The sequence below is a fragment of the Strix aluco genome, chromosome 1 (assembly GCF_031877795.1).
Source record: "Strix aluco isolate bStrAlu1 chromosome 1, bStrAlu1.hap1, whole genome shotgun sequence".
Lineage (NCBI taxonomy): Eukaryota > Metazoa > Chordata > Aves > Strigiformes > Strigidae > Strix > Strix aluco.
Window position 1 is genome coordinate 113,290,214 of NC_133931.1, and position 27,963 is coordinate 113,318,176.

The following is a 27,963-nucleotide window of genomic DNA, read 5'->3' on the forward strand; positions in this document are numbered from 1 at the left end:
GCTGAGAAGGACTCTGACAACTATTTAAACCCAAAAGATTAAAGAAATGGCACACCTGTACTTGAGGCAGCATCTGTACCTGTCCTCCTCTTGGGAAATAAAGGGCTGCCAAGTGAGAATAACCAGGAAAATGTCTAGAGGAAGCCTACACTCCTACTAGGGACTAAAAGGACCTTTGCACAGTTCTGGATCCGAAACACATCAGGGGTTATTAAAAACAAGGGCAGTGCTTCTGGCTCAGGAAGCCACACTCTGAAGTCTGGGAAGTCCCTGAAGGAGCTGCTGCTGTACACTAACCCTGGTCTTATGGTCTCCCCAAGCCATCTGCTTTTTTCCATGGGCTAATATGGGACACTAGGTGACAAAGACTTTTTGTCTGATCCATATGGATACCACTCATTTGTTCTCTTTGTATAGAATTTTTTTTTTTTAAATGGTGACTCTCTAGAGTTGCCAAAAACACAGGTCACCCAGAACAGCAGTGATGTAAAGGTTTACATCACTGATTTTACAGTGATGTAAAATTTAAAGCTACCAGAGCGTAATGGGCTGCCCTGACTTTGCTAAATGGAAGGGAAAACGTAAACCCCCACCCTACTGAGCCATGCTTAGAAAGAGGTGCAGTCACGACTACTGAAATAATCACCGTAAAGGTGTTTTTGATGTCAGAGCCACCCATGACTGAACTGATCCCCGGTGGATCATAGATCACCAGCCAACTGGCGCTAAACCAGCGCAAATAATGACTCGGTGCTCATCACTACCCAGGGAAGCTACTGGAGCAAATGGCCAAAGACTGTGCATCCCTGTCACCATCACTGGAAGTTGTGAGAAGCTGGAGAGCTCTGCTAAAAGGCCACTGCTGAAGGAAGTCCTTCCATGTATGATAACCGCACGGCCTTCCTCTCATGTTAACACCTGTCAGATTATAAACAGCTCTGAAGTTAAAAAGACACATTGAAAAATTGAAAAATGCAAAGTGGAAAATAGCCTTCAGGACAAAACGTGCATAAAATTCTGTTAATGCACGCTACCGACCCCTGCGTTACACAGAGGATCTAAGGGGAAAACGCTGACGAGCAAGGACGAGATACAGGAAAGCGTTCGGCTTCCGTGGCGGGGGTAAATCAGCAAGGAGCCCCTGGCAGAGGCGTCCCTCCGAGCGGCCGCTGGCCCGGGCCAGGAGCGCTGCCCCAGCCCCCTGAGGGGAGGAGGCGGCCGCCCCCCACCCGTTGCCCGCCTGCCCGCCTTGCACGCGGCGCTTCCCGCGCGCCCACCGCGCCTGCGCAGCAGCCTCGGCCGCTGTCGAGCACGCCGGGGAGCTGCGTTGCCCGGCAACGCGGCCCCTGCCGCGAGGGGCGCGCAGCCCGCGCCTGCGGGCCGGTGCGCGGGGCGGCCCCGGGGGTGGCGGGGCGGTGGGCGGGCTGGGCCGTGGGGTGGAAAAGGGACAAGAGTTAAAAAGCAACAAGGGCACAGGCCTTGCGAGGCCGGCAGCGGGGTTGGCGGCGCTGTGCGGCGGCCCGGCCTTGTGGGCCGGCTGGCGGGGCGCGATGCCCCCTGTGTGGGGCGGCGGCGCTGCCCCTCTGGCCACCCAGAGGCGGACGGCAGGCTCGAGCCTGGCTGGAGGAGCAGGCGGTTAGCTGTGGTAGCGGGAGGAGCAGCTACACGCTGGGACAGAACAGCAAGCAGCGGCTCCTGACGGCCACAGCCAGCGTTAAAGGGTGCGCCCTCACCCTCTGCCAGCCTCCTCTCCGCCACCGGGCCACGCCGCAGGTCTTCCCGCTGTCCCGATGGGGATGTTGAGGTCGCAGCCGAGCAGTTTCAGCCCCAGAGGGGTTGCTGACATCATCCTTGCTCTATGTATCACAGGCTGCCTTGTCTACACTAAAATAATCTGGCAGAACAGTTCACCGGGTTTATTGCTGCAGCCATATTTTTTCCTCGGTTCAGCTTGAAATTTGTGATTACCACCGTTCGTTGTGAAGCTGTTCCGTGTACGTTATTGGCAGCCCCCTGGGGGTGAGATGAGGCTGTCAGGAGAAGGGCACCAGCAGTGGTTTATGGATCCAGAGTTAACTTCTCTGCTTGGAATACACGTTAAGCTGTCTGCCATGGTAGGCCTAGGAGAAAATGAGTGAATTTGTAGGTTTCCCTTTTGCTACTGATGAGGCTGTTTCTGCTGAGACATACTATTCAAGTTCTTGTACATGTCTATAGAGCCACACAAATCCTGTAAAATCAGGTAAAGATTATCAATGGAGCATCATGATTTTGACAAGGTACAATTTCACATCTTTAAAAAATAAGGCAGAAGGGTGAGGAGAAATGAAGGAATACGTAGATAAACCCATTCCCAGGATGAAAATAATACATTCTTGTTTATATTCAGCGTTCTGGAAGGCAAGGTTAGCCTTTGGGATTGTTTTTAATTACATTGATGTAAAAATGTGTTTGGGCATGCCAAACTTTTATAGTCCATAATGAGTTTATTGCATATAATAATTACAGGCTCAGTAATTAAAACTTAAAAATTACTGCTATTTTATTTAATATAAATGATAAATCAAAGATTTCATTTGACTTTTTATAAGTTAAAACTAGGATGTGTTAGAAACATCAATCTTAAGTTTCATATAATGGTAATTGTATGTTAGGCTTCAAGTACAGGAGTTGCATGTGTGTGAAAGCCTTTGACAAGTCAAAAATATTGGCAGAATTTCTTTTAATTTAGTATCATATGTAAGTTTTTTAATAATTTATAACAATAATTATTCAAGATTTGTTTTTTTTTTTCTTTTTAGGGCCGCTCCTACAAAGGAGAGACAACAGCAGTTTTTGCAGTTGCTTTACACAATCATCTGATACACAGCCATCAGCTCCAGGATCTTTCATTAGCAGATTCTTTTAAGCCAAGGACAAGGAATACCAAGAACATTTACAAACCTGTGAACAAAGAAGTGGTCAGAGCAGCAGTAGATACTGGACTAAGAAAAAAGCTCTCGCCACAAAACCAAGGAAGATGCAGAAAAGGAGTATGTTCTTGATCCCAGTCTTCCACAGCTAACATTAGGTAAATCATTATATTCTGATTTGTTAATTTTTGTTTTTATTTAAAATAAACTAAAATGAGAAAGCTAAGCTTTCTGTCCAATAAGATAATTTAATGCTAAATGGCATAAAATCTTGTTTTAAAATTTGTCGAAATTCGTCAGTTTAGGCCATCAGGTAAACAATGGAGTTGCCATCGGTGGCTTGAATGTGTCTTTTCATATCTGAAATGTAATAAAAAAATATTATCCTTGTGACAATGAAGGTAAAAATGAGGAAGCTAGTGCGTCTTGATGAAGAATTCTTCATTAAGAGGCAGGAAGTCTTTTACCCTTTTTTTTAATGTTTTGTATATTGACTGTCATAACTTCACCTTATATTCTCAAGCAAATATCAATGATTTTGATACTGTATTTACTGGGAGAATGTTTTACTATTAAGATTTTTCTTTAAGTCTATTTGAAATGGTATGGTTTATTCCTTATTCAGTAAAAAGACATTTACTAGTGCTGCATTAAATGTATTCTTTGTTAATATATACCCACCTTTACTCAAAGTTAAAAAGATTTGCTTTTACAATGGTCCTGGGGCTAAACCCAGGAAGAATTAACACCTGTAGTTAAATACCTTTTTCAAATTTAGAAGCAAACATGCAACAAGATAAAAGTCACAGATGTGAGGGCTTGGAATGATGCCTGGTGAGAAAACTCATTTTAAATAGTAGTATAATAATACAGTTGTACAGCAGCGACAGACAGTATTGCTTAAAAAAACAAAGCCAGGGAGCATCTTAACAGACCAGGAGTCCAAATGTGTTTCCCACCTATCAGTTTCAGTCTTATATTTCCCTTTTCTAAAGGTTTCAACAGTATTCTTGCCGCAAACATCTTCTTGTCTCCATCCTTCCACTTGTCATGATTAGGCATTTCTTAAAGGACCTTCTGGCTCTACAGTTTGCAGCTTTAAGCATAATAAACTTTCATCATCATTAATAATTGTTTTATTTATTCTTTTTCATAAAAATGCCCTTAGGCCTCTCTGAAGATCATGTTGCCTTTGCTATAGTAACTGTCACAGTAGCCCCAGCTCTAAAGAGAACCATGTAAATCAGTGAGGCTCCATACAAGCACAGGCATCTGCCTTTTGGAATCAGCTGAAGGTTAAGAGGGTAACTTAAGATAATACACAACAAGTGAGTGTAACAAGTGATAGGACAAAGGTAGTAAGACAAGGTGATTATTAGTATGTTTACATGGTTATAGTTCTAAAGATGGGAGGGTTTTTCCTTTGGTTCGTTTTAAAGAGGAATTTGAAAGAAGAGAGGATAGTGGAGGGGAAAAAAACACCAGAGAGGTACTGGGGTTAACGCAAATATAAATAAAGAGTGATTATGGAAGCTAAAGGTTGTGGTGAAAAAATGCAGCCCAAGTGTGAGCATGTTCTCTGCAATTATAAGAAAGACAAAGTGTTTTCTCTTTAAATCACAGCATTGACTGAAGTGTCCCATATGAATGCTTGTGCAAGTGATGCAGAAGAACGTGCTGAAAGATTGCCATTGTTTCTGGGTTTTGCTTATTAGTATCTTCACCTATAGTCTCACATTATTTTAAAATGCTTGTGTCAAACTTTCTCTTCTTAATAAGGATTGTGTGGTTTAAACCTTACAGCTGTGAAACAACTTTGAAAATGTAATCTAATGCAAATTTTTCTTCATGAGTTTGTGGGTAATCAAACAAAATCACAGGCCGCTATCATTAAATTTTTCTCGATAGGGACTTGGGTCCTAAAATCAGATAATAATAGTTTAAAGGTTAATGTATGTAATCACTTTGCTAGTGTTCATTTTAGGATAGATAACTTGCTTGGCTGTAAAATGGGTGTGTCAGTAAATGGGTTGGGCTTGTAAATTTGGTGCGTAAGGTTGAAAACTCTTGGATGTCTTGAGCTGTGATAAATGTAGGCTTTCATTGCTTGTATTTATTCAAAGTGCTGCTTTGAGATATCTTCATAGAGCCTTTTGCTTCAACCACATATCCCTTCTTGTGTGTCCCGCTGCCAGTTTTCCTTCATCAACTATGTTGTATAAAAGCTTTCCTTCTAAACACCTGTATAACCTGTCCCTCACAAATATCCCATCTGGTTTATATTATTTAGAAGTTAGGTTTTGCCGCCAATCTCTTCCTATTTCACAGCTTTCATCATCCATTTGTGAAAGTTTTAAATAAGTATTTTTTCTTACCCCAGGGGTATCCAAAAGGCTTTCCACAAAGCCATCTCATTGTCTTCCTTAAAACAGTCTCTGACCACAGTGCTTGGAAGAAAATCAAGGGCAGGCATTTTTTATGTTAAGATACTGTCTTTCATGCTGTGACTGGTTTGCTGCCTTGTTCCCTTCTTGTGTATCCAGATTTTCTCATCGTGAAGACCATCGCTTGTGTATATTGGACTATCAAAACGGGATCTTGTTTCCTTACTCATTCACTGATAGCTCTTAGGTATTACTGTCAGATGAAACTTTGTATATGTTTTTACTGAAACTTTTATCCTGCATTTTATAATTTGATTCTTCCTTTGTAGCAGAAACGCTGATCTGTGCAATATATGCTCTTCAAGAGTTGAATGGTCAAGAGGGAAAGCACTCCTGGTTAGGAAAACTTCCTTGCCACTCAGCTACCAATTTCAGCAATTCATATGTCAGCTTTAAGCAAAATACATGTTCTGAACTAGTTTTTAGACTCTAAAAAGTTTGCAGAATCCTTCATATTTCTCTTAAAGCTCGTATTATTTTTCACCATCAAGAGCACCAGATAAAAGCATTTTACTGCACCAGAATTGATAGACAATACTATTTTATGTTAATACAGTGTATATTTTACATTCTTAAATTACAATGCCATAAATACACAGGTACGTACTTTGCTGCTTGACACGGAGTGGTTTGAATTGTAGCCCATAGCCTGCAGGCAGAGCTGTGAGCTCCTGCACGTGTGGAGGTGCTGTGTTTGTGTCTGGGTGTCGAGTTGTCCAGGAACTGAAACAGCGTGCCTCTGAGACAATTCATATGTGACCACCAATGTAATCTGCAACATTCATTGATTCAGATTTTCTTCCGATACTTAGGTTTACGTGCATTGCTTACCTTTGACTCGATACCTTTACAACGGTAACGAAAGTAATGAGATGAGGTCTGTGTGAACTAAACCATATGTAGGGAAAGCACTTCCCACGCTGTTCCAAAAGCATAAACTGACCCAGCTTGAAATCTCAAAGCCATCCTGTTATTCTAAGATATGTTCTAAATCTAATCAAATTGATTTACGTTTGAAGGATGTCATGAGCTCACAAGGAAGTAGGTTAGGCAGATAGTTCAACTAAAGGGAAGAAAGTAATTCCTTTAGTACCTCACAAAAGTTCTTTAAAAAGATCAAAGGCAGTTCTGTGCAAATTTTAAATGATTAACGATATACATCTGTAGATGGATGAGCTCCGGAGCAGAATTTCTGTCTCAAAAATTAACAAATCCTACCCTAGAATAATGAGATACTTGCTCAAGTGGATGGCCAAAACCCAGCTCTTTGGTTCGTTAGGATTCCTTTTCTCTTCACAACTGACTACTATAATGGGTTTGAATATACAAGCTATCTGATGGGGTTTTGAAAGATTATACAGAACAAATAAGTGCTGCTTATTAATGTCTGCTTTATGCAAAGATTTCAGTCTGAGTGAAAGAGTTGACCCTTTCCTTCCCATTTAGAGCTAAACCTCTCATCTAGGGGTTATCAGCTTGCATTCAGACTATTGCATGTCCCTCTTCCTTTCTTGTCTTAGCAAATACCACTGAGGCCTCATCATGGACTCATGTTACTGGCTTATTACACATGCCTTGGACATTCCTCCACTGACTTTGGTCAGTCCACACAAGCTGCTTCCTGTGCTCTTCAAAGATGACAAACATCTGTTCTTTGCTGTACCTACTAGCGTCTTTTTACTACTGACACTGGACTTTATCTGCCATTTGTGGGGGCAGGGGGGAATATTGTAAGTATTTTCACTGATTCCTTCTTTGAGAAGGCAGAGATTTCATATGGACATGCAGCAAGGCTCCTCACAGTTCTCATCTGAGATCGACAAGCTCAGCTATCAATAGTGACACGATCACTGGTGTCTCGTGACCATCTCTTTGTTTCTTTATGCTCTTTATTTCTCTTGCATCTGTCACACTCTCATTACGCTTCAGTATTTTGTGCCAGCAACAGTTTTTTATTATACCACTTTATTAATTTTTATTTTTAAGAATGCAAAAATGCAATGTTGAAGAAACCTTCCTAAATGAATTCTAGCAGATTCTGTTTATACTGATGATTTGAAATTATGTTATTGTGCATTGTTACATCGTCTAGTTAATAATCCCCATCTTAATGGCTGTGAGAAGCTGTCAAAATAAATTCATATTACTTGGCAAATAAAAGTTTACATTTTTAAAAAATTCCTGTATAAATCCTGTATGTAAAAGAGGTTCTGACAATTACTGAACAGCTAATTAATCGTAAGAAGTATGGTGCCTGCCAGTGGTTTGTCTGATGATAGATTTGTGTGAAGTATCTGTATAAAGTATTTTTAAATAAGTGTGTCATCGATGAATTTCACATGAAGAAGATCAATTGTCTGTATCTGCCAATGGGTTTTATTCAGTGATTTGTTGTTGTTATTGTCTACAACTCAGAAATTAAGCCTAGTTGAGCTTCCTTCCCTGCCAGTAGCTGCTGAAGAACAGGTAAAAATAAAGCAGAGATCCATACAGCGTGGAGACACCATACGGCCTTGTGCAATATGCAGGGAAGAATTTGCACTTCAGCCTCAAGTACCTGTATAACTGTGTAGTTGTGTGGACTACACAATTGTATTTAATTTTTTGGGGGTAGAGTTACTGCTAAAAATCATTAGCTGGGAGAAGAAAGGAAGGAAAGATTCTACTGTAAGAAACCATTTAGCATTTAATAGCTGAACCCAGCTATCAGTGGCCAACTCGGAAAGTATTTTGGTCCTGACATGGTAGAGAAAGGTTGGTAGTGTTTGTTCACTTCTGAAGTTATGACAGTAGAAGAGAAGGCAATCAGCCTTTTTATCTGTTCTTGCAAAGCAGGTGTAGGCTATTTTCTGCTTCATTTAAACTCCTCTTAGATACGATCCTAGCCTTCATTCATCAGAATGGTAAATATTCACTAATTATACAATTTAATTTTCACAAGTTTTGTCAATTGCAGTTTAGTTCAATAGTTATGCCAGTCAGTTGCTTCCTTAGGTTATATGATGAAATGCTTGCATTTTACCTCAGTGGCTTTACTCAGTGTATGTGTGTAGCATAAGCATAAATACATCATGCTTTATTAGATTCTGTCATCTCTCATCTTGAAAATATTAAGCAAAAGGGACAAGTGACTGGTTGAAGAGGAGTGCTGCTTCAGAGAGATGATGATGGTAATTAGAAGAATTATCCCAACTACTTGCAAGTTTCTTTCCACGTTGCATTTTAGAGTGTTTTTTTCTGCCTGTTCTCCCTCTTAATTTTTCTTGAGGGCTTTTTACAGCCAAGTCTGTGATGTGAATCAAGGTCTTTTAATAACCTTAGATACAGGGCTTTTGCTTCCTTTTGCATCAAAGTTATCTGAAGATGTACAATTGTCCACAGACAGGTGGGATGGATCTGGCAAAAGACCATTCTGCCAATTTCTGGCTACCCTGAAAGTCTGAAGCTTGACAAGAGAGCGCAAAAGACAGCACTCATTAAAGAGGTTACTTTAGATTTGGCACAAAAAGGGAAATGCCTGTGGAATTCTTTTTGTCCTCAGTGTTTCGTTAGCTTTCCTCCCTCAAGGGAAAAAAGCCACTGTATCTGAAAGCTTTCCCTTCAGCTGGCTGCTAGCCATTAATCCTTTTGTGTTTGCCAGCTCAATAGTGCACACTACTTGTTCTGGTTTTCACTCCTTTCCCAGTTTTTCCTTCCTCTAAGAGCCAACTGCCTTTTTTGTCCAACTCTATATCTTTTGTCAGGATGGAGATCATCAGCATTTGGTGGGAATTTAGGTCAGATAAAGGTGAAGTTTTCTTGTAGCCTGTGAACATGCTTTCTCTTTTGTTTTTTTGTATGTGTGAAATGCTGCATTTGATGTATATCACTTCTTGAAATTTAACGTCTCTGTGGGGAAAAGGGAAGAAAATTAATCAGCTTTCATTTTAAGTACTTGTTTTATAATCTTTTCCTCCAGTCAGTAGCAGTTGGCATTTCTTGCTTTCTGCCACTCCATGTGTTGTTAACACAAAATTCACATATTGGTTTAAGATTTAATATATCAAGTAATTTTTATAGAAGACTAATTTTATTTTCACCAGAAAGACTTCAGTAGTAACAGAAAGAAACTGATGACCTTTCAGGCACTCAGAATTTTTCTTGTCAGCATTTTTTACTTTTCAGCTTTTAGAATGTTTTAAAGTCAGGTCTGGTTGGGTGTTTTTTTTCCTTTGAAAAAACAGGTGCTGCTTTCATGTTCTCATGTATTCTATAAAGTGAGTACATTTTTATATAACTATTCAAGCTTATAATACATGAGTATTTTAAACTACTTAAGTGAATATCTTAATGAATTAAATGTAATCATCTTGAAAAGTAATTTTGATTCCAGATTTTTATGGTAAGAAATACAATTTAAGACTATTTTATGATGAAGCACTTTATTCTATTTTATTACCGTTTTTAAAACCATATGGGAAAACATCATTTGTAACTGAGCAATACATTGTATACTAAGCAGGAATAGTTTAATTCATGAAGTTTCATGCAAATATATGGAGATTTACAAAATTCTCTTAACATTTTCATTATAAAAATATGCATCTTTTAGAGTGTTCATGGGTTGATGAATAGACAGACAATCTTTACATTCTGTAATCTATCCTGTTTCATCTGTTCCAATGATATGAAATTTATTGTACGTAATTGAAGTTATTTTTTCAGGCATGCCTGAAAGCCTTTGAAAAATTTACAGGTAAAAAGTCTTGTCCTATGTGTAGAACAGAGCAGTATCAGACCAGAGTAATACATGATGGGGCACGCTTGTTTAAAATAAAGTGCACTAGGTAAGCCTTACTTCTGCTACAGGTGTTATCACTGGAAAATATTTATTTCTAAATAATGTTCCAAAAGTATTAAAACTTTAATATATTAAGAAACTAGACAGAATGAATGCACTACAAAAGTTAAAGTTAAAAAAATGCATAAAATATTTGTTTGATATAAATAGTAAAATTATATAAAATTGAGTTTCCTGTTCTTGAGCAAAATTGTGTCTTACAGAACTCTAGCTTCCTGGAGGGGATATATTGTTAGAAAATGGTATAAAACTGAGAAAATCAGTGCCTCCTAAAGATAGCAAATTAAGAAAGCAATTCTTTGAGGAAAGGGTGATGTTGGATTTGCCTCTTTCGTCTGTTTCTTGGTCTGATTCAGCTCCCTTAAATCAAAACTCCTGAATATCACCTCTCTACCTTTTCATTTATTCCTTCTTATTCATATCAGGCAGCACTGGAGGCACTCGGTTATTTGTTAGTCTGTTCATTCCATCCTCTTTACAACGTAGAAGTAAGGAAAATAATTCAAATATTTAATTTGAAGGCCTGCCTTTTGCCTAGGCCAACAATAGTGGGCTTTTTGTGAGGCTCTATATTTCCCTTTTCTTTTTGATAAATCACAGTAATCTGTTTTTCTATAGAATTATACGAAGGGGGTATAGTAAGGGGAGAAACAAATCCATAACCAATCATAACTTCTTTTCACTGTCATCCTTCTCTTGCTGGACACTGAACTGGATTGTTGCATTCCATAGCTTTGCCCTTCTCTAACTTCTGCTCAGACACAAGTCAGACTGTAGTAAATTAGGGTCCTGACCCCCTGCAAATGAGGCCAGATCAGGTGCAAGCATTTTGCAATGACCCTGCTTGCCTTTAAGCACACAGCTGCTGCAGAGTCCCTGTGCAATCCTCAAGTCCTCCTTTGCCAACTTTGTCTACCCCCAGTTTAGTAACAGCCAGCCTAGCTCAGCTTTTCAGTAACAAAAACTGCTCTAACACATCCTCAGCAATTACCATACTGTTCCTCGGGGGGTGAGAGAAGCCATCTTCCAGTCCACATCACCAACAGCCTGGTTAACAGAGATTACAAAACCACACAAGAACCCATTTAAATGTAGCTAGTGTGTGCAACCAGGAAAATACTCTTACCCAAGTTGCAAGCTAAATCAGTGGTAGGTTTAAACCAATACTTAAATCAGTTATTTGGGGTTTTTTTAAATCACTGCTTCAGTTAAACAGAAGAGTGCTTGCAGAAGAAGGCTTGTTACTGTCTGTCACTATTTCTCATGCTTACTTGGTTGTATCCTGTTGGAGGAGAGCTTTGGAGGCAAAGACCCTCTCTTGCTATGTTATGCATTTATGTATGGCAGTGAGATTGGTACCCTAGAGGTGATCTGGCAGTCTGATGCAATCAAACTGGTACCAGTGTTCTGCCTCTGTGGTGACAGTGGCAGGGGAGAAAGAAGAAATACTGTTCTCTGCCTTAACACTGAGACAGCTTGCTGGTTGCTATGCTACCTTTGTAGTCAGTGCGAAGTCCTTCCCTGTAACAGAGGAAATGAATATGGAGGTAACTAAAGAAAGCTAATGTTACATTTGAAGGTGCTCAAACACTTAAGTTTGGAAGAAGTGAATCCTTCTGTGGACTGTGACTGTCCTCAAGTAGCATGATTAGAACAGACAACAGAAACACTTAGGTTTTTCTGCATGGAAGACTGGGGAAACAGTCGTATACTTCTTTCCCAGTAAGGCTGTCAGTTTTCCAGGGGCTCAAGGTACCATGCTCAGCTATAAACAGGGTCTCAGTAAAGTTGAAGAAGGCTTCTGAATACGCTGAAAGTTGCAGGTGACTGTCATTTGTTAAAATTTCTGTCACCGAACTTCAGATGGCTGCGGTAGCAGTCTACCAAGCTACCTACAATGGGCTAGCTTTTAGGGCCCCCATCTTAGATACCTGTTTTAGGGAGAAACAGCCCGATAGGCTGCCCACATTTCATCACATGATTATAAGCTGTGGGAAGGTCTTCATTTAACATCGTTTCCATATATAGTCCACAGCATTAGGAAATCATTCCCATATCAGAATTTTGCTGGGAACAAAATGGGCACTACTTTTTCACCTTATATTAAGGATAAATTTATAAAGTCTCCCCCTATGGATTAGCCAGGTTTAAATGAATTCAGTACCAATTGTGATTAAAGGATATATACTTATTTTTCTTAGCAGCTTTCAAGTGGGAATTGTAGATTAGTTTTCCTGCTGTTTGCTCTTATACTTTTAAGTGTTGGTTAATGAAATCACTGAAGACATTTTTCACAAGGAGCTATCCATTTCCAGATGCTAAAAAGCTTTTCTAAAATAAACTTTGCCTCTTAAACTTGTGCCATGCTTTTAAAATGTCACTCCCTAAACATTAGCATAATCAAATCGCATCACAATTGGAAAAAAAAAAAATAATTTTTAATAATCCTAACTCCTCTGGAAGAATCACAAAGGTTAAATGTCAAGTTTCATATGCTTAAATAAATATCACAAAATGAAAAACAAGGTCTGAAATACTAATACTAGGAAGGACCCATGCTACTTGTTTCAGGGTGCTACAGTAGCCCTTACTACACCTTTCATTAAAATTTTTAATAATCTAGATCAAAGGAGATAAGAAAGGTCACTGAAGCTAAAGCAGGCTACTTTGTAGCACTACTATACACAGAAAGCAGGGTGTTGCTTCAGCATGTTAGGTAGTGAATTTCTTTGATCCTACCTATAAATGTCACTTCTGTATGTCATTTAATTGTGGTATAGGCTTTTATTGGTGCAATTAAATCTTTTCAAATGCATTACATTATCTCCAGCTTTGCTAAAAATCTTGCCATTGTTTAGGAAGCAAGGTAAGTCATTGTGAAATGATGTAGTTGACTTTAGTTTCTTCCTCCCCTACACATGATTTCTCCCAACAATTTTAATTTAAATCTCACCAAACAGTATAATGGTCCTGGAATTTGTTTAGTCGTTTGACTTCCTTTATCACATGGAGATGGTAAACATTCTGTTGCTAACTTGAAGTGGCTCCAAGCAGCAAAACTAGGAGGATATTAAACCAGTAAAAGCTTATCAACTGATTCATTGATATGCTGTAAATTCCAGCCTTTTCATTTTACTTTTGAGGGTTGCCATAAGTCAACACATTAGTAAGCAATTTGCTGACATTGGATCACTTTAAAAGGCTTCCCAGTGGACAAAGTTCACCTCAGTGCTTTGTTTCATCATTTTATTTTATCATAGTCTTGTGCTGCCGTACAGATGACTGATGTAGTTTTGCATACCGATAGGGTATTTCAAATATTCAGTTTATGCCATTCTAGTCAAGTTTTAAGAAGTCACAGACCTAAAATAGAGAGGTACGGTGTTTTCAGAAATAAATTCAATTACTCAGTTTCAGCTGCTCTAGGAAAAAAAAAGATTATTCAGCATTATGCATTAAAACACAGTGGGATTTAACATTTAAATCCTGGAACATGTTAACACTAATAAATTATACAAAATGCTGATTTCCTTTCTGTTCACCTTGATAGTTCACACTGATTTGCCAGTTTACAAAAAATTTTGGGTTGAATTTGTTACACATTTTTTTTCTTTCCTACCCTAGACTTTATTTGCTGATTGACAGATATGGGTTGGGTCAGGTCATACTGCAGGAGTAGCTCAAAGCAGATAGTATCTTAGCAGCAGGGGAACTTAATAGATCACTGTCTCAGGCAGGAGAAGAGTTTTCCCCTCGTTATTTTTACAGTTTCTGTTCAAGGAGGCTCATGAGAGGACTTTCAGGCTCACTTAGTGAAATGGGGTGCAAGCTCAGGGAAGAAAGGGAGGGCTTCTCCCTGCTGAGGAAAGAGGCACAAGCAGCCCAGGCACAGACAGAAAGGGGGCACTGCTTGCTTAATGCAAGCCCAGCCCCTCTCTGCCCTCTGCTTTCAGCTCTCCTTCTTGGTTCGTTTTCCTCAGCAGCCTGTCTAATCATCGCGTAGTTCAGAAAGACAGGCCACGTCCTGGAACTGACCACACAGTGTCTGTGTTGCTCTCACGTTCACAGAAATAGACACTGGATAAGAGCAGAGTTAAAATGCGGTTGCTTTTCCTCAAATTTTGGGTCGTGAGAGGCTATTGGAAATCATTATCGTGCTTGCTCTAGCTTCTATTACATCCCTCTAGCTTTCTTATGAAAACAGTTCAGGTCTGTTTGAGTTTGATACCAATATAAGTGAAGACCAAGCATAAATCAGGACTGAAAGTGTTTTCAAATGGATCAACATTTACTTGATGTTGAACCGAAACCATGAATTATGGCAGGTTTAGGTGTAATCTCACCCTGTTCTTCATGAAGTCAGATTTTAGAATGAAATCAGTAAGAGCAGCTGAAATTGCAGTGTGGAATAGATTCAGTTCTAGAACCTAGGTAATAACAGTTCAGATAAAACATACTGGGACTGTTATTGCTTAATTAAATACATCATCCCATTAAAATATTGAAGACATAACCTGATTAAAGTGTACTGCATTAGTATTTCATGTCTTGTTCAGGAAGCCCACAGTGTCATCGTTTGGGATTGTTTGGAGACCACCAAGTGTAAATATTGAAGGAGGCCTGTGGTGGGATCCTTGTTTGGTTGGTTTTTTTTATGTTTTACACATACCACTGAAGGTCAGTGTACGTGTTTGCATGGGATAGGATCAGATTTTTTCTTTCTTGTCAGTGAACAGCCATGAGGAGAGCACAAGATTACCCATCTGCTCTCTGCTAGACATAGAATTCTCTCACAGAGTACAGAAGGGGCTGCTGCTTTTCCTAGCACATTGTGATTTAAATACATACACTATACAAGGGGGCTCAGGGGATTTTTTTTTTTAAAGTTATGTTAGTTAATGCTGATGTATCAACTTAACAAGGTAACTAAATCCAGTTTGTACTGACAAATGGATACATCCTTTCAATATACTGTTGTGTTAGGGATCATGTGGAAATACAGTAAGTCATAACAGGTCTCAGTTAGCAGTGAATCAGACCATAAAAAAAAAGAATACACAGGATCAAATCTAACATCAAGAAGCAAACAACTTGCCTTACATTACGGTTTTCACCATTTCCCTTACCTGGACACTTCTAATGTTTGTCTCTAAAGTCTTTATTGAGAAACATTATGGGTTTCACTGGAAGACACTTTCACACTTGCACATACTTGCACATTTTTTTAAAAAAACCCCAACATTAACCAGGGAGTTTTTTCATAGTTTTAGAAGGAAATTAAGGAAATTCAAAGTTTAAATGAAACCTTAGAATGTTAAGCAAGCTTTTCAGATAGTTTTTGGGGGGGTTTTGTGGGATTTGGGCTCTCAATTTCTTTGAGTCTAGGAAAGCTCACTTTGAATATTCTGAGATGCTATGAAGGGTCACTTTAGCAGTTGTAGGGGAGCACATGTCCTGGTAGAGAAAAGCTACCCCCAAAAAAAAGTGAAATGAAACAATAGGAAACTGTTCAGGTACCATTAGGCTGTCTGACCTTGACAACACTTCTGCCACCTCACCTCCCCCTTCCCATCCCACCCTCCCTGACAAGACAGCTCCCTGTTTTCCTATCAAGTTTTCACTCACAGGAAGTGCATGGAGAGAAGGGCTCACATTGCATGGTCATAGTACAGGTGTTGAAATGTTCCTTAAAGCTGCTGAAAGCATGTACAAGGAGAGTCACAACAGACAAGTCGAAGATTTGTGTGACTCCCTACAGAACCTTCAGCTATTGTGGTAACAATGAGAAAGCGGCCACAGTGAGTTGGGATTGCACTCTAGGAGATGATTAAGTTTAAGGAAAGCATTCATTGCTCTTAGGTATTTATTTTGCTGAGCGCAGATGGGAGCATTTTCAGATATGACCACCTGATTGCTTAGGCCTATGTGCAATATGCAGAAACATATTTAAGGTAGTAGGTCATAAAAGTCTGTACCAATGACAACACCTCAGATGCCTCTTCTCACACTGGTTATCAGTGCCTTTAACTAACCCCACAGCAGATGCACTGGTTTCCCATCCAATAACCAGTGCTTGGCTAAGTTCTGGACTTCCTTTCTCAAACACAGCTGTACCTTCTGTGCTGCATCATCTGGGTTAAGAATAGTACATCTATCTTGGGAAAGTTCAGCTATGAAAATCCTGTGTTTTCTCTGAAGGATAATGGCCTATCAGGGGAGTCTGGGGACCTGATGCTTCTAACCTCTAAATCAGCACTGGACACCAGCTGCAAATTGGAACAAGATTCTATAGATCATGCAACGGATCAGGCTGCCTTGTCCAATCACTCACAATTCATCCACATATGAACTACCTGTAAATTAACTCCAAATCTAACAGCAGTCAATTTTCTTTTGAGATTCAATAGATGAGCAATCAACTGTTGAGTTCTTATGACATCAACCTAGCTGAATTTTTTTCTAAGATGGATTCTTCTATAGCTGCAGGTCAAGATGTGTTTCAGCAGTTGGAAGGAAAAGAATTATTAACAAGTGAAACTGACTGGGAGAAGATCCAGATGCAGGTAGGTTGGCTTTTTTTTTTTTCCTTTTAAAGTAGTTTTGCATTTATAAGCTCTTTTACGCTCTTTTGAGGCATGACAGTCTTTTCAGAAAGCACAATTGAGTGCTTTCTGTTTTCTTAAATTTTGGCCCATCTGTTCCAAATCAGAAATATTTAAAAGTTTTTACAGTTCAGAGGTTTACCTCAACAGCATCTCTCTTCCACTCAGTTAAAGAGCCCAAAGAGGCTGTAGAAAAAATTGAGACTGAAAATGTTAATAGTTTCTCAAAATACATTACAGTCATAAAATTTGAGCATTTAGATTAGTATATTGCTGATATTATTTACCTTCCATTGTTTCACTACAGGTTGATTTATTTTTATTCAGGCATGTTAGCAAGAGATATTTGACTGTCCTATCTGTATCATGCCACTCAGTCCTACAATTCATCCTGCCTGTCTCTCTTCTGGTAACAGCAATCAGTTTTCAAGACAGACTGTTCTACTTTCTTGTTCCACATTCTTGTTTGTATTTGTTTCATCATACCTCTCTTCAAGTATTTGCAGAGTTTTCCTTGGGAGAGTGACATATTTGTCCTTTATGTCACTCACATTATCAAAAGAAAATCCTCAACTGTTGATACATGTTGAGGAGCGGCTGAGGGAACTGGGGTTGTTTAGTCTGGAGAAGAGGAGGCTGAGGGGAGACCTCATCGCCCTCTACAACTACCTGAAAGGAGGTTGCAGAGAGCTGGGGATGAGTCTCTTTAACCAAGCAACAAGTGATAGGACAAGAGGGAATGGCCTCAAGTTGCACCAGGGAAGGTTCAGACTGGATATTAGGAAGTATTTCTTTAGAGAATGGGCTGCCCAGGACAGTGGTGGAGTCCCCATCCCTGGAGGTGTTTAAGAGTCAGGCTGACATAGTGCTTAGGGATATGGTGTAGTTGGGAACAGTCAGTGTTAGGTTAATGGTTGGACTGGATGATCTCCAAGGTCTTTTCCAACCTAGATGATTCTGTGATTCACATAGCTCATAATGAACTACCTCATAGATCGTAGCTGACAACACATGCACTTCCAACTTTGGAAGCCTTTTCAGAGTCAGACCTTCCAAGAACAAATTATTTTGTATGGACAATGGCACTTGCATTATTTAGAGAGTTAGAAGAGGGCTGTTGCTTCCCTTTTATACTCAGTTTCACTATTGGTCTTCCAGCATTTTTATTCTTCCTCCCTCTGTCACTCCCACCTTCCTCCATTTTAATTTCCCTTTCCCAAAGATGAGACAGAGTTGTTTTAGGCATTGTGTTCATTCAGCAGTACCCTGCTCTTATCCCTCACCTGTTTTTTTACACCTGATAGGCTGCATGTTCCCACTCACAAGGACTGCCACTATTGCAGCTGGTAGCTGTACCAAGAAATTTCTCCTTTTCCTTCAGCCACGTTTACTAACTAGAACCCTGACTGCTGCTTCTCCTTGAATGACTCTGATCAATTCCATAGCTGTACATAGATAAAAGTGGCCCTCAAAGATGCATGATCATCTCAGAACTTTCAAGAGAAATAAAAACATGATTAGGACTTTTCAGTTATGCATTCCTGAAACTAAGGTCACCACAGGTAATTTATGAGGACATAAAGACAGAAATCAGAAGCTAAACCAAAATGAAACAGCAACACATCAAGGTAAAAAGAAAATTCATTTTGCATAAAAAGGCAGTAACTGACCAACTACACAAATGATAGGGCGCTTCCAAATAATACTGACAAGATCAAATTGTGTCATGCGTGAAGGTGGTCACCACAATACTAGGTGTATGGATTTAGTCTTAAGCTAGAAGTGGGAAAGGCTGTATTAGAGAATCATTACAGAAAAAGTGCTTTACATATCGGTTGCTGATCAGCTCTGGTTTTGGGCAGCCAGAAGGCTGTCTGCAGGGCTTTCAGAGATAGTTGCAAGAACTTGTGGAGATTGTGGGACACTCTGAAGGACTAGGGATTAAAAAACCTATCTTGAAATAGGGGAGGAAGAAAAAAATTGTGGGGAAATGAGGACATTAGTTTCACTTCATTTCCCAGAAAAATGCTGGTACAAACTACTTCTAAAGAACTAATATTTGACATGAGATTTGCCAAGAAGAGAATCATATCAAGTCAATTCAGTTTGTTTCTGCAACAGGACAGAGTCCTGCAGATGAAGCAGAAAAGTGTCATAAAAAATTAAAGTGCAAAATACACACTTATGTAGGAATAACCCCATGTACAGCATGACTTGCATCTTATATATGTAGCAATATAGAGACTTTCTATAGAAAGACAACTAGAAATATATTTGAGAACACAAGTTCAGTATGAATGAATGATGTTGCAAAAAAAAAAAAAAAAAAAACACACCACACCAAAACACAACCACCAAAAGAAACCCAAACCAAAAAAGTACTGAAGACATGATGGAGTGTAAGGGCTCCAGCTTGGAGGTTTGCGTGTTCAGTTCTGAGATCTGCATTTCTAGAAACACCCAAGGGTCCCCACAGGCAGCAAAAAGGATGATAGGAGGCCTATGTAAAACACTTGAGGGAATTGGGGGTCACTTCTATTGAAGATAAAGGGAAACGTAACCTTTCAGGGGTGGAAAAAGCTGGTGCAAGCAGAAAGACTTGTCTTACTGTAGACACTTGAGAACCAAATTAAAGCTTAAAGCATGGCAAGGGCTGTTCACATTTGACATTTAGGAAACCTTGGACAATTAAACACTGGAATATACTGCTTAGAGACAGCACAGGAATTGCATCGCAGACAGGCCCTGCCAGGCTAGTTAAATACCAGCAGTAATGTAGGTATGTTTGATCCTGTGCAGCTGAACGGCTCAGACATCTCCAGGTCCCCTCCAGCCATGTGATTCTTGAACTTCCAAAACTCCTGAAGTCTCCATGAAATGGAAAGTCTGAAGCTGTTTCAGTTTCAAATAACTTAGGAAACATGGTGGTCAGGTTTTTAATACATAAAAATTGCCCTTCAGTCAAACTATTAAGCTATTGAAAATGAGTTATACTTTACATAATCAGCATCCTCTTCTATGAACAAACCCCACTTGCCTAAAGTAGAGTGCTCCGATTAATTGTGCACCTGTCAAACACAGAGCTGTAATGCCTCTGAATGTACAGGAATCTACATCACATACCATATATCATGTATTTTAAAAACCTGAGAATCTTCAAAGCATGTGAAATTGGGGGGAGGAAGAAAGAAGAGAGAGGAATGCAACTATTCACACCAGCTACTGACAGGGTAATTTAGAATGCCACAGATTTTTGTTTAAAATAAATTGTGTTTTTAAAAAATGCAAAACGCCACTATGAATCACACTTTAACTTTATTGAAAACACAGTAAAAAAAAAATCTTCCTACAAAACATTCAGTGTAACATTTCAAACAAAGGAAAAAACACATTACCACTGCTTTTCACAGAAAAAAAAAAAAATCAACCTGGCTAAGGCAGCAAGGATTTTCATTTTGTTTTGTAACACAGCAAAGTATCCATAACTGAGAACATTGTCTGGATGACCTAAAATAAACCAGGAAGGGTTTGGTGGGGAGAAGGTATGTACACAGAAAATTGTTCTCATTGAAGTAACACTGAAAGCATAATTTTTCAGCTACATTTAACCTCGGTTCAAGATACATCCATGTGAAAGAAACATCAGCTGCTCAAGACTGCAGAGTTTACAAAGCCTTAAGCACAAATTGGGCCAAGAGGGGACCACCGATTCCATTCACTATCTCTCAAGCTCGGAGTTAAGGTTGTGCGTTTTTGGTGGTATTTTGTTTTTTGTTTTTTTTTAAGTAAACTGAAATCTTAACCAGTAACACTGCAGTGAAAAATCTGAAAGTGCATGACAAGCTACCTGCTGCCATTGTTACAGTGCCAGCAGCAGCAACATCCATAGAAATGCTAGTTCAGAAATATATTGTTATGGTCATGTCACCCAAGTCCACGTGAAGCTGATCCCGTGTGACGAGATGGCCAGCAGCACTCTGAGAACATCTGCAGCCTCCTCAGTGGGAATTTTGGAGACAAAGCTTTGTGAAGACAAGCGTAATGCGTGTTTTCTATTGGGTAACAAACATAGGGTTGGGTTCCTAAACCCACAAGAAAGTAAAGGAAATCCAGCCATATTTTTTTGTGTACAAGTATGTGTTTCATACACTTTAAAATTTGAAGTCCATGACCCAAATGTATCTTCATTTTCTATCCATTTGTTTTTAAAGCAAAAGCAATAGAAGTCTGGCCACATAAAACAAAAATACCTTGAAGCTTACCTTTAAAAAATGAAAAGTGGCTCAACTTTGTTTTGCTATATAAAGCCAGGGAGGAGAAGGTTACTCACACAGATTTTGTGAATCTAAATATTTTGGCCCAGACTGGGAAAATTTGTGGTTAGGGGGAAAACAAGTCATGAACCAGTTAATTTTCTCCTTAAGCACTTAAATACACCCATTGTATTCAGAATACAGGTATGGCCATCATGCCACTCTTCTGAATGATCATTTTACGTGGAGAGAGAAGGTCCAAAATGTGCTCATACATGTGAACCACAAAAGGTACAGAAAACAAAGAGTCTTACCTTGGCACCATGCAAAGTCTGGCTTTGATCAAAACATGACAGTTATGCACTGCCGACACACCAGAACGATGCGTCTCAATCGCCAGTCGAGTGAGGCAGCCACACACATCAAGAGCTGTAGTCTTACTCTACAGATTACAAGGACAGTAACTGAGGAGTGGTTCCACAGAACGTCAGCTACACCAGAGTATCGGCATGGGCTCAAATCAGCTGTACAAGCACATTACTCTCTCTCTCTGAGAAGTGGGCTGGTTGCCTCACACTACTGAAAGTTAAAAGCACATCTATATGCAATGACAAAACCATTTTCATGTCACTCCTATTTCAAACTTACATGAGCTCTTGGTAATTTGTTAGAGGACCCATTCTAATGACAGGATCATTTTCACGGAATCTAGTGGTAAAAAAAGATCAAGTACAAACGAATGAATAAAATACTAACATTTTCATAATGGAAGAACATTTCTAACTACAGAATGTCTCTGCATAGACTATGTGGGACAAGAAATATATTAAAATCAAAGCAATTGCCCTGATACTTCAATAGCTGCTATCTATGAAAGCACTGAATATATGAGGAATGCAAAATAAAGCACTGTTCATGAAAGGAACTTCATCCAGTGATGCCAACCAGAAAACTTAATGTAAGGGGGGGGTGGGGAGGTGGAAACAACAGCAACACTTGAGCTTAATATACCAGAAACATTTGGAAGCCATTTAGAAGCAGTATCCCAAAGTGCTCCTATAGGTACAAATGAATAGTTAGATACCTAATTAAAGCCTTTTAACAACTGGGATTTCCTAATGTCTATGTTTACATGAGGCCTTCATATAGATACAGCTTTTAAGCAGCTTGGAATTAGATATGCTAGAATTATCAACATTTACAGGATATTCTGACGCTATCCCTTTAACTGTTTGGAATGACCTTCTATATTTGTTAAACCATTTAATGCTATGTATATTTAAAAAAAATCTATGAGCAATAAGTGAAACTGAAAAAGTTACTTAGAAAAATATGGTAATTAACACAGAACTAGAAAGCATCCCCAGCTTTTCTGTTGCCAAGACAGAGCTGTCTTCAAAAGTTCACAGACTTCTATAAATTTAAAGTGAAGGATACTGCTGCACTGTGAATCAAAAAACAGATTTTAAGAATTTAAGTTCTTTTCACTGTTAGTGAATTACTGGCGTATTTAGAGGATGTGCGATTAACGTTCATATACTAATGATACATGTGTTTCTCTTTGAAAGAAGAGTTTTAGGAGATTCAATTGTGAAATATTTCAAAAGAATCTTCCCATTTAAGTTTCCTTCTGGTATGTATCAGATCTATGTAGATTCTTCTTGCTCTGTTAGTTCACGTTTTGTCTACATCAAGAGCATATATTCCGAACATCAATGCCACCAAATAAGATAGTGAATGACTTGAAAACATAAAAAAGGAAAGCAAGCCAAGATGTTAGATGTCTTAAAGAATTAAGGCCAGATTTAGAAAAAAAGTTTTATCAGCCCCTGAATTTCTTAAGGATTTTAAATATATTTTTAGTAATATAGAATCTTAAGGATTGACTAGGAAAAGAATGAAAAACAGACTGTCTGCACAGGTGAGCTCCATGTCACTTCCCCCACCTCACCCCTTCCCAATTACTGGGCACAGTGGGGATTCTGGAAGTGACACTCAGTGTTAATTCCCAAGATGTGTTCTCCTTCCTGAGATTCTGACCAATATTGTCAGGCTTTAATTGTTAAAATAACACTTATAGAAGATCCTCTCTGGATGTGGTCTGAGGGGGTGTGGTTCTGTGCAGAGCCATGCAGCATTCTTGAGACAGCAAGAAGCCATTCAACCACAGAATGGCCTGCACAGAAATGTACAGCCAGAAAAACCTGAAGGACTTCTTACTCCCAACAAAAGAGCTGAAAGTGAAAAGCTACATTTCAAGAACATGCACAGCTATCACCTGGAAACCCTGAGAGTCTGCAATCCCAATCAAATGCAACCCAACTCAGCAACTAGAATTGTGTGTGGCAGACAGACAAACCGCAGGCTGATCTCCTCACACCTTCAGCAGAAGAGGAGCATCACAACTTCTTAAGACAGTGTCAGAGACAGTTTGCCTGGGGTAAGGGCACTGGGCAGGGTAGAAAAAGGTGGCAGAGGTTATCACCATCTGGGTGATGGCTGTTGGCTTAGATGGCTCTCCCCGAATGGGACGAATTCAAAAGCAGCATTTTTTTAAAGTTCAAATGCTGTTAATCAGACTGCTGTTAATGCAACTCTAACTTGCCGGTTTACCAACAGTAAATTCAATATTCAGGAGCTCAAGATTTCAGCTCATGAAATACGCGGGTTGGAGAGGGAAGTTAGTGTATGCAATATTGTCTCAAGTCAGCACTAAAATAACAACAAAAATACTAACGCTAGTGGGTAGGGGATCTTATTTCCTTAAAGCATTTAAAGGTTCACAGTTCACATCAACAGTTTTTTTTAAACAAAACTAAGCACATTTCTTTTTAAAGGGGTTATTAACATGGCCTTAGCGTACTGTCTCTGCTTAAATTACTTTACCTAGATTTAAAAAACCTCTGTTTTAAAAATCAGAGTCTATGTAAAACAATATGATTTAACTGTTTTCCTCTATTCAGTCTATCAAAATTGTAGATTCTGGTCCACTAAGCATAAGGCTCAGCTGCTGTACATACACCACCTCAGCTTCTGGAAGAGGAGGAAAAGAAAGAGAAAGGAAAATAACCTATAAGATTCTCACAAAATTCAAGGAAAGTCACATGCATGAAGAAGCCAATTGCTCTTTGTTTCTACCTTACTCCTTTCTAATTTAGATGGTATATTCTTTATGAAAAGGGCCATCTTTTGTCTTTACTACACAGCACGTAGGGCATGCTCACATGGGGCACATGTGAGCACCTGAAGTAGCATCAACTGCTGCAGAGACATATGGGCAAGCAGGAGAGACCTGGTGGGCCAGAAGAGGGCTGCAGCCCCCCTAGCACTTGTCACTGCTGGTGACATACTGGAGAAAGCATCACTCTGCAGCACCCGCTCACGGGTCCCATTCAGCACATGGCTGCACGAGCTCCTGTCTGCACAGGCTCGACTGCAGCACCGCGCCGTGCCTCTGTGGTACTCGAGGTGGTACTTTGGAACCAGACAAGGAAACCAACTTATGAAATCCTTTAATTTCTATGGCACTAAAACAGTAAACAGGGTAAAAGGTATCAGAGGAACAGGGCCAGAGATAAACATCACATCACAGACAGCAAACAAAGCTTTCTATGAATGCAAAAACTGTTACTTGTACAGTAACCAGTACTATTATTTTTTAGCTTAAAGTGATAAGTATGTGTGCTTTATACTTAGAAATCCCACAATATTACAGTTCTGCCACTGCATTTAGTATTGTGCTACCAACACAGAAGAAAGCCAAGAAACGGCTAACTTAAAACACTTAGTTTACATCTACTTTTTGGTCTTGTGTGATATCTAGTTGAAGATGGAAGCATTTATGTGCTTTTTGCCTCATAAGAAGTGAGGCAGATGTTAATGTTACTAAGATCAGCTGTATATACCTTGAAGGTATAGACCACCTGACTCTACATGAGTCAAAATACTAGGAATGTATCGTCAATATCCATTAATGAATTACCAGTTGCTTGTATTTAAGTGACCATATGCTTCTGTGAAAAGTATATAGTGACCTGTATCTTACACATAGTATATTTGTAGCATTGTATCTGTAAAGTTTTGCATAAGCATGTAATTTTCAAGGCCAAAGGCATATTTTAATGTGAACAGTGTCACAATATGAACAGCTGATTTTAAAACAAAACACTGTCAGTAGTTGCACAGGGTAATTCTGTATTTCTCGTCCACCTGGAAGCCACTCCGCATCTTAACCATCCTCCATGTTTCAGTGTAAAATCTTCACTAACGTAGCCTTAACCTGTACATCTCTCTGACTGCAGAATCCAGCAGGAGGGGTGGGAACAGGCAAGGCTATAACTTTTGAAATAGAGTTATAAAGTCTTGCCTGAAACTTGTGTGCTTATCAGCAGGAACTGTCTCTGCTCAATTTAAGTAATTGCCCGACTTGCTTTCAGAGGCCACATACACATCATAATCCCATCTTTTTCTATGTTCTTGGGTCACTGATGCCAGGACAAACATCTCTCCAAAAGCATGAAAAGCAAGACCTTTGCCGGTTCACACTCCCTAGATTTATTCCTTACACTCTGTAAAACCGAAGAAATTAGTTTATTTAAATAACTGTCTTAAAATTGTAATAGAAATATTTTAATAAAGCTAACTAAGCCTCACACACCACAATTCACCAGCCCCATTAAGACACGAGGACAATTTTGGTCACACAATCACTTGCATGGACAAGTGGATTCATTTCAGTTATTTTTAACTATAATGCTAATACATAAGGCTACAAGCTCTGAGAATACCTGAATGATGACCCTAATAATAAATCTTCTTTTAAATGTAAACATTTTAAAACAACTTTTAATTACAGCTCCCTGTTCTTGATTGCAGAACTTTGACTCAGATTTCTCACTAAAATGTCAGCATTAAACTCAAACAACAGAAAAAATGCTTGTAAATCTTAGTGAAATCAAGCAATTTTACTTTGTCTTCCAAGACTCAGTACAACACAACAGTCAGTTTAATAAGCCTTGAATTTATACTAATCACACACAAAAAAAAGAGTAACTCTCTAGTATCATATTTACTACAGCAATATTTACATTATGTCCTAGCTCCAGTCAGAAAAGGCAGCTGCAAAAAAAAACTGAGAAATCTTCATGTATACTGGAGCTTAATTTCTGAAGCACTCTAGGGGGGGAGCTCACATTCACACACACAGCAGCAAGGTCTAAAGGCCAGAGCAGTCATCTCAGAAGTACAGCCAGAGTTTCTCACACAGAGTTTATCTTTTTTCAGAACCACACTGGAAAGCTAGTTGTCACTGCTTGATCACGTGTAAGACTTCAAACCACAGACAGACATGCTTGTTTTACAGAAATGGGAAATAAATGGGAACATTATCTGACTCACTACATAATGGGCACACACTGAAGGTGTCCCCATTCCAATCTGTTTGAAGATTACTTGTGGCAGAGCAGGACAGAAGTGCAACCAGACTTTGAATATTTACTTGGGTTTTGGTTGGTGGGTTTTTTCTTTACTATAAACTGCTTGAAGGATTCCTAAGGCTGCAGTAATGCTAAGAAAAACGATGTTACCACCCACCAATGCCATCCCAAATCTAAGGCCTCTGAGCAGTTAAACTGTAACACCGCAGGAATTCATACCACCAAGACTGAACACGCATGCTCTACTTACCAAGCCACCTATGTCCTCTCCATAAGTTTAGAATTTAATTTACGGTATCTACACATATAGGCCTATATACATGTTCATGTGAACATTAAAAAACAGGCTAGTGAAAGATACTGGATTATGCTGCTGAACAGAAATCCTGGTAACTAGAGTATAAATTTAGAGAAATAATTTACTTAAAATTAAAGAAGATTGTAAAAAACTGCAATTGCAGCCTCCTAGGCCTGTGCTACTTGCATTGATTACAAGTACTGCTTATACACAGTAGTTCATAAAGAATTTTACAGGGATGTACTTGGTAGGGTAAGTGACCTCCACGGCACAACAGCTTACAGAACTGCAAGAGCTGTGACAGGGGGTCTACACAGCTTTTTACAAAGCATACTAGGCTCAGATTTAACACTGAAGTCTTCATCTTGTACTTCACTCTATTCAATAAGACATTGTCTGACTACCAGTAAAGTAACTGGCATTTATAGCTAAGAACAGAAAGCTGAAAACGCTGGCCTTCCGAGAAAGCTTCGTGACATTAGACTATGAACAGCTTACTGTATCCAGCATGAAAGGAACTGTGATCTCTACCAGTTACTGTCATTTTTAACACGTTCTTAGTGAAACTGTTTTATCTACTGTCAAGGATACCTACTCCAGGTAGTTTACGTTTCCAGTAAGGGTCACATTGGGCTTCAAGTGTATCTTTTTTTTCTTTTTAACCAAGTCCCAAAGTTATTCTTTACAGCTGTGTCTGTATAACACAGGAGGTACTGTGCATTCAAACGGTAGCAGGTTTGTACCTAAAGATGTGAGACTGTCAACAAATAAAAAGGAATGCATTATTCTCTTCAGCTTCCAGTCTTCAAGGCACCTCCTGCATTAACTTACTGGGAAATAAACACGCAGACCAAAAGTTCACTGGAAAGAAGAATCTGATATACCTAACTTCCTCAGAAGCACACAGCAGCAAAAAATGAGACAAGGTTGGACCCAAATTATCCACAAACAACACCAATATAAAAATGTTGATGAGATGACAGGAATGCCATGAGGTTGATGTTTTCAGCTCTGTTGATTGCAGGTGATTGTTAAATCACAGTGTTTTCTGATGCCCATTTGCAGACGGCTTTGTCTCTGACTCTCTTGGATTGTTTGACAGATGAAGTTTATCTAATCCTGCAAAACATTACACAATACAGAAAAACTGAGATTCTCCCATATTTCATACACACAGGT

General features: G+C 39.2%; 2 protein-coding genes across 11 annotated transcripts in view; one reads left to right on the forward strand and one right to left on the reverse strand.

The window, feature by feature from the left end:
* The first annotated feature begins 2,024 nt into the window (after window positions 1–2,024).
* On the forward strand, window positions 2,025–16,980 carry RNF32 (ring finger protein 32). The gene is given in 11 exon segments (XM_074813438.1): window positions 2,025–2,114; window positions 2,802–3,014; window positions 3,016–3,070; window positions 4,472–4,476; window positions 7,772–7,909; window positions 9,580–9,612; window positions 10,061–10,182; window positions 10,382–10,444; window positions 10,446–10,506; window positions 13,416–13,424; window positions 16,604–16,980. Coding segments are annotated over 11 exon segments (975 nt in total). The 3' UTR covers window positions 16,790–16,980.
* A 3,114-nt stretch (window positions 16,981–20,094) lies between these two features.
* LMBR1 (limb development membrane protein 1) overlaps window positions 20,095–27,963 on the reverse strand; it is a 78,575-nt gene continuing 70,706 nt past the window's right edge. For 7 of the 10 annotated variants that reach the window (XM_074831615.1, XM_074831637.1, XM_074831644.1 and 4 more), the window contains one exon: window positions 20,095–27,903. In XM_074831615.1, the coding sequence (XP_074687716.1) occupies window positions 27,821–27,903 (83 nt within the window). In that variant the 3' untranslated portion in view covers window positions 20,095–27,820. The remainder of the gene's footprint in view (window positions 27,904–27,963) is intronic. The other 3 variants (XR_012624071.1, XR_012624067.1, XR_012624065.1) reach the window with 3 other exon arrangements.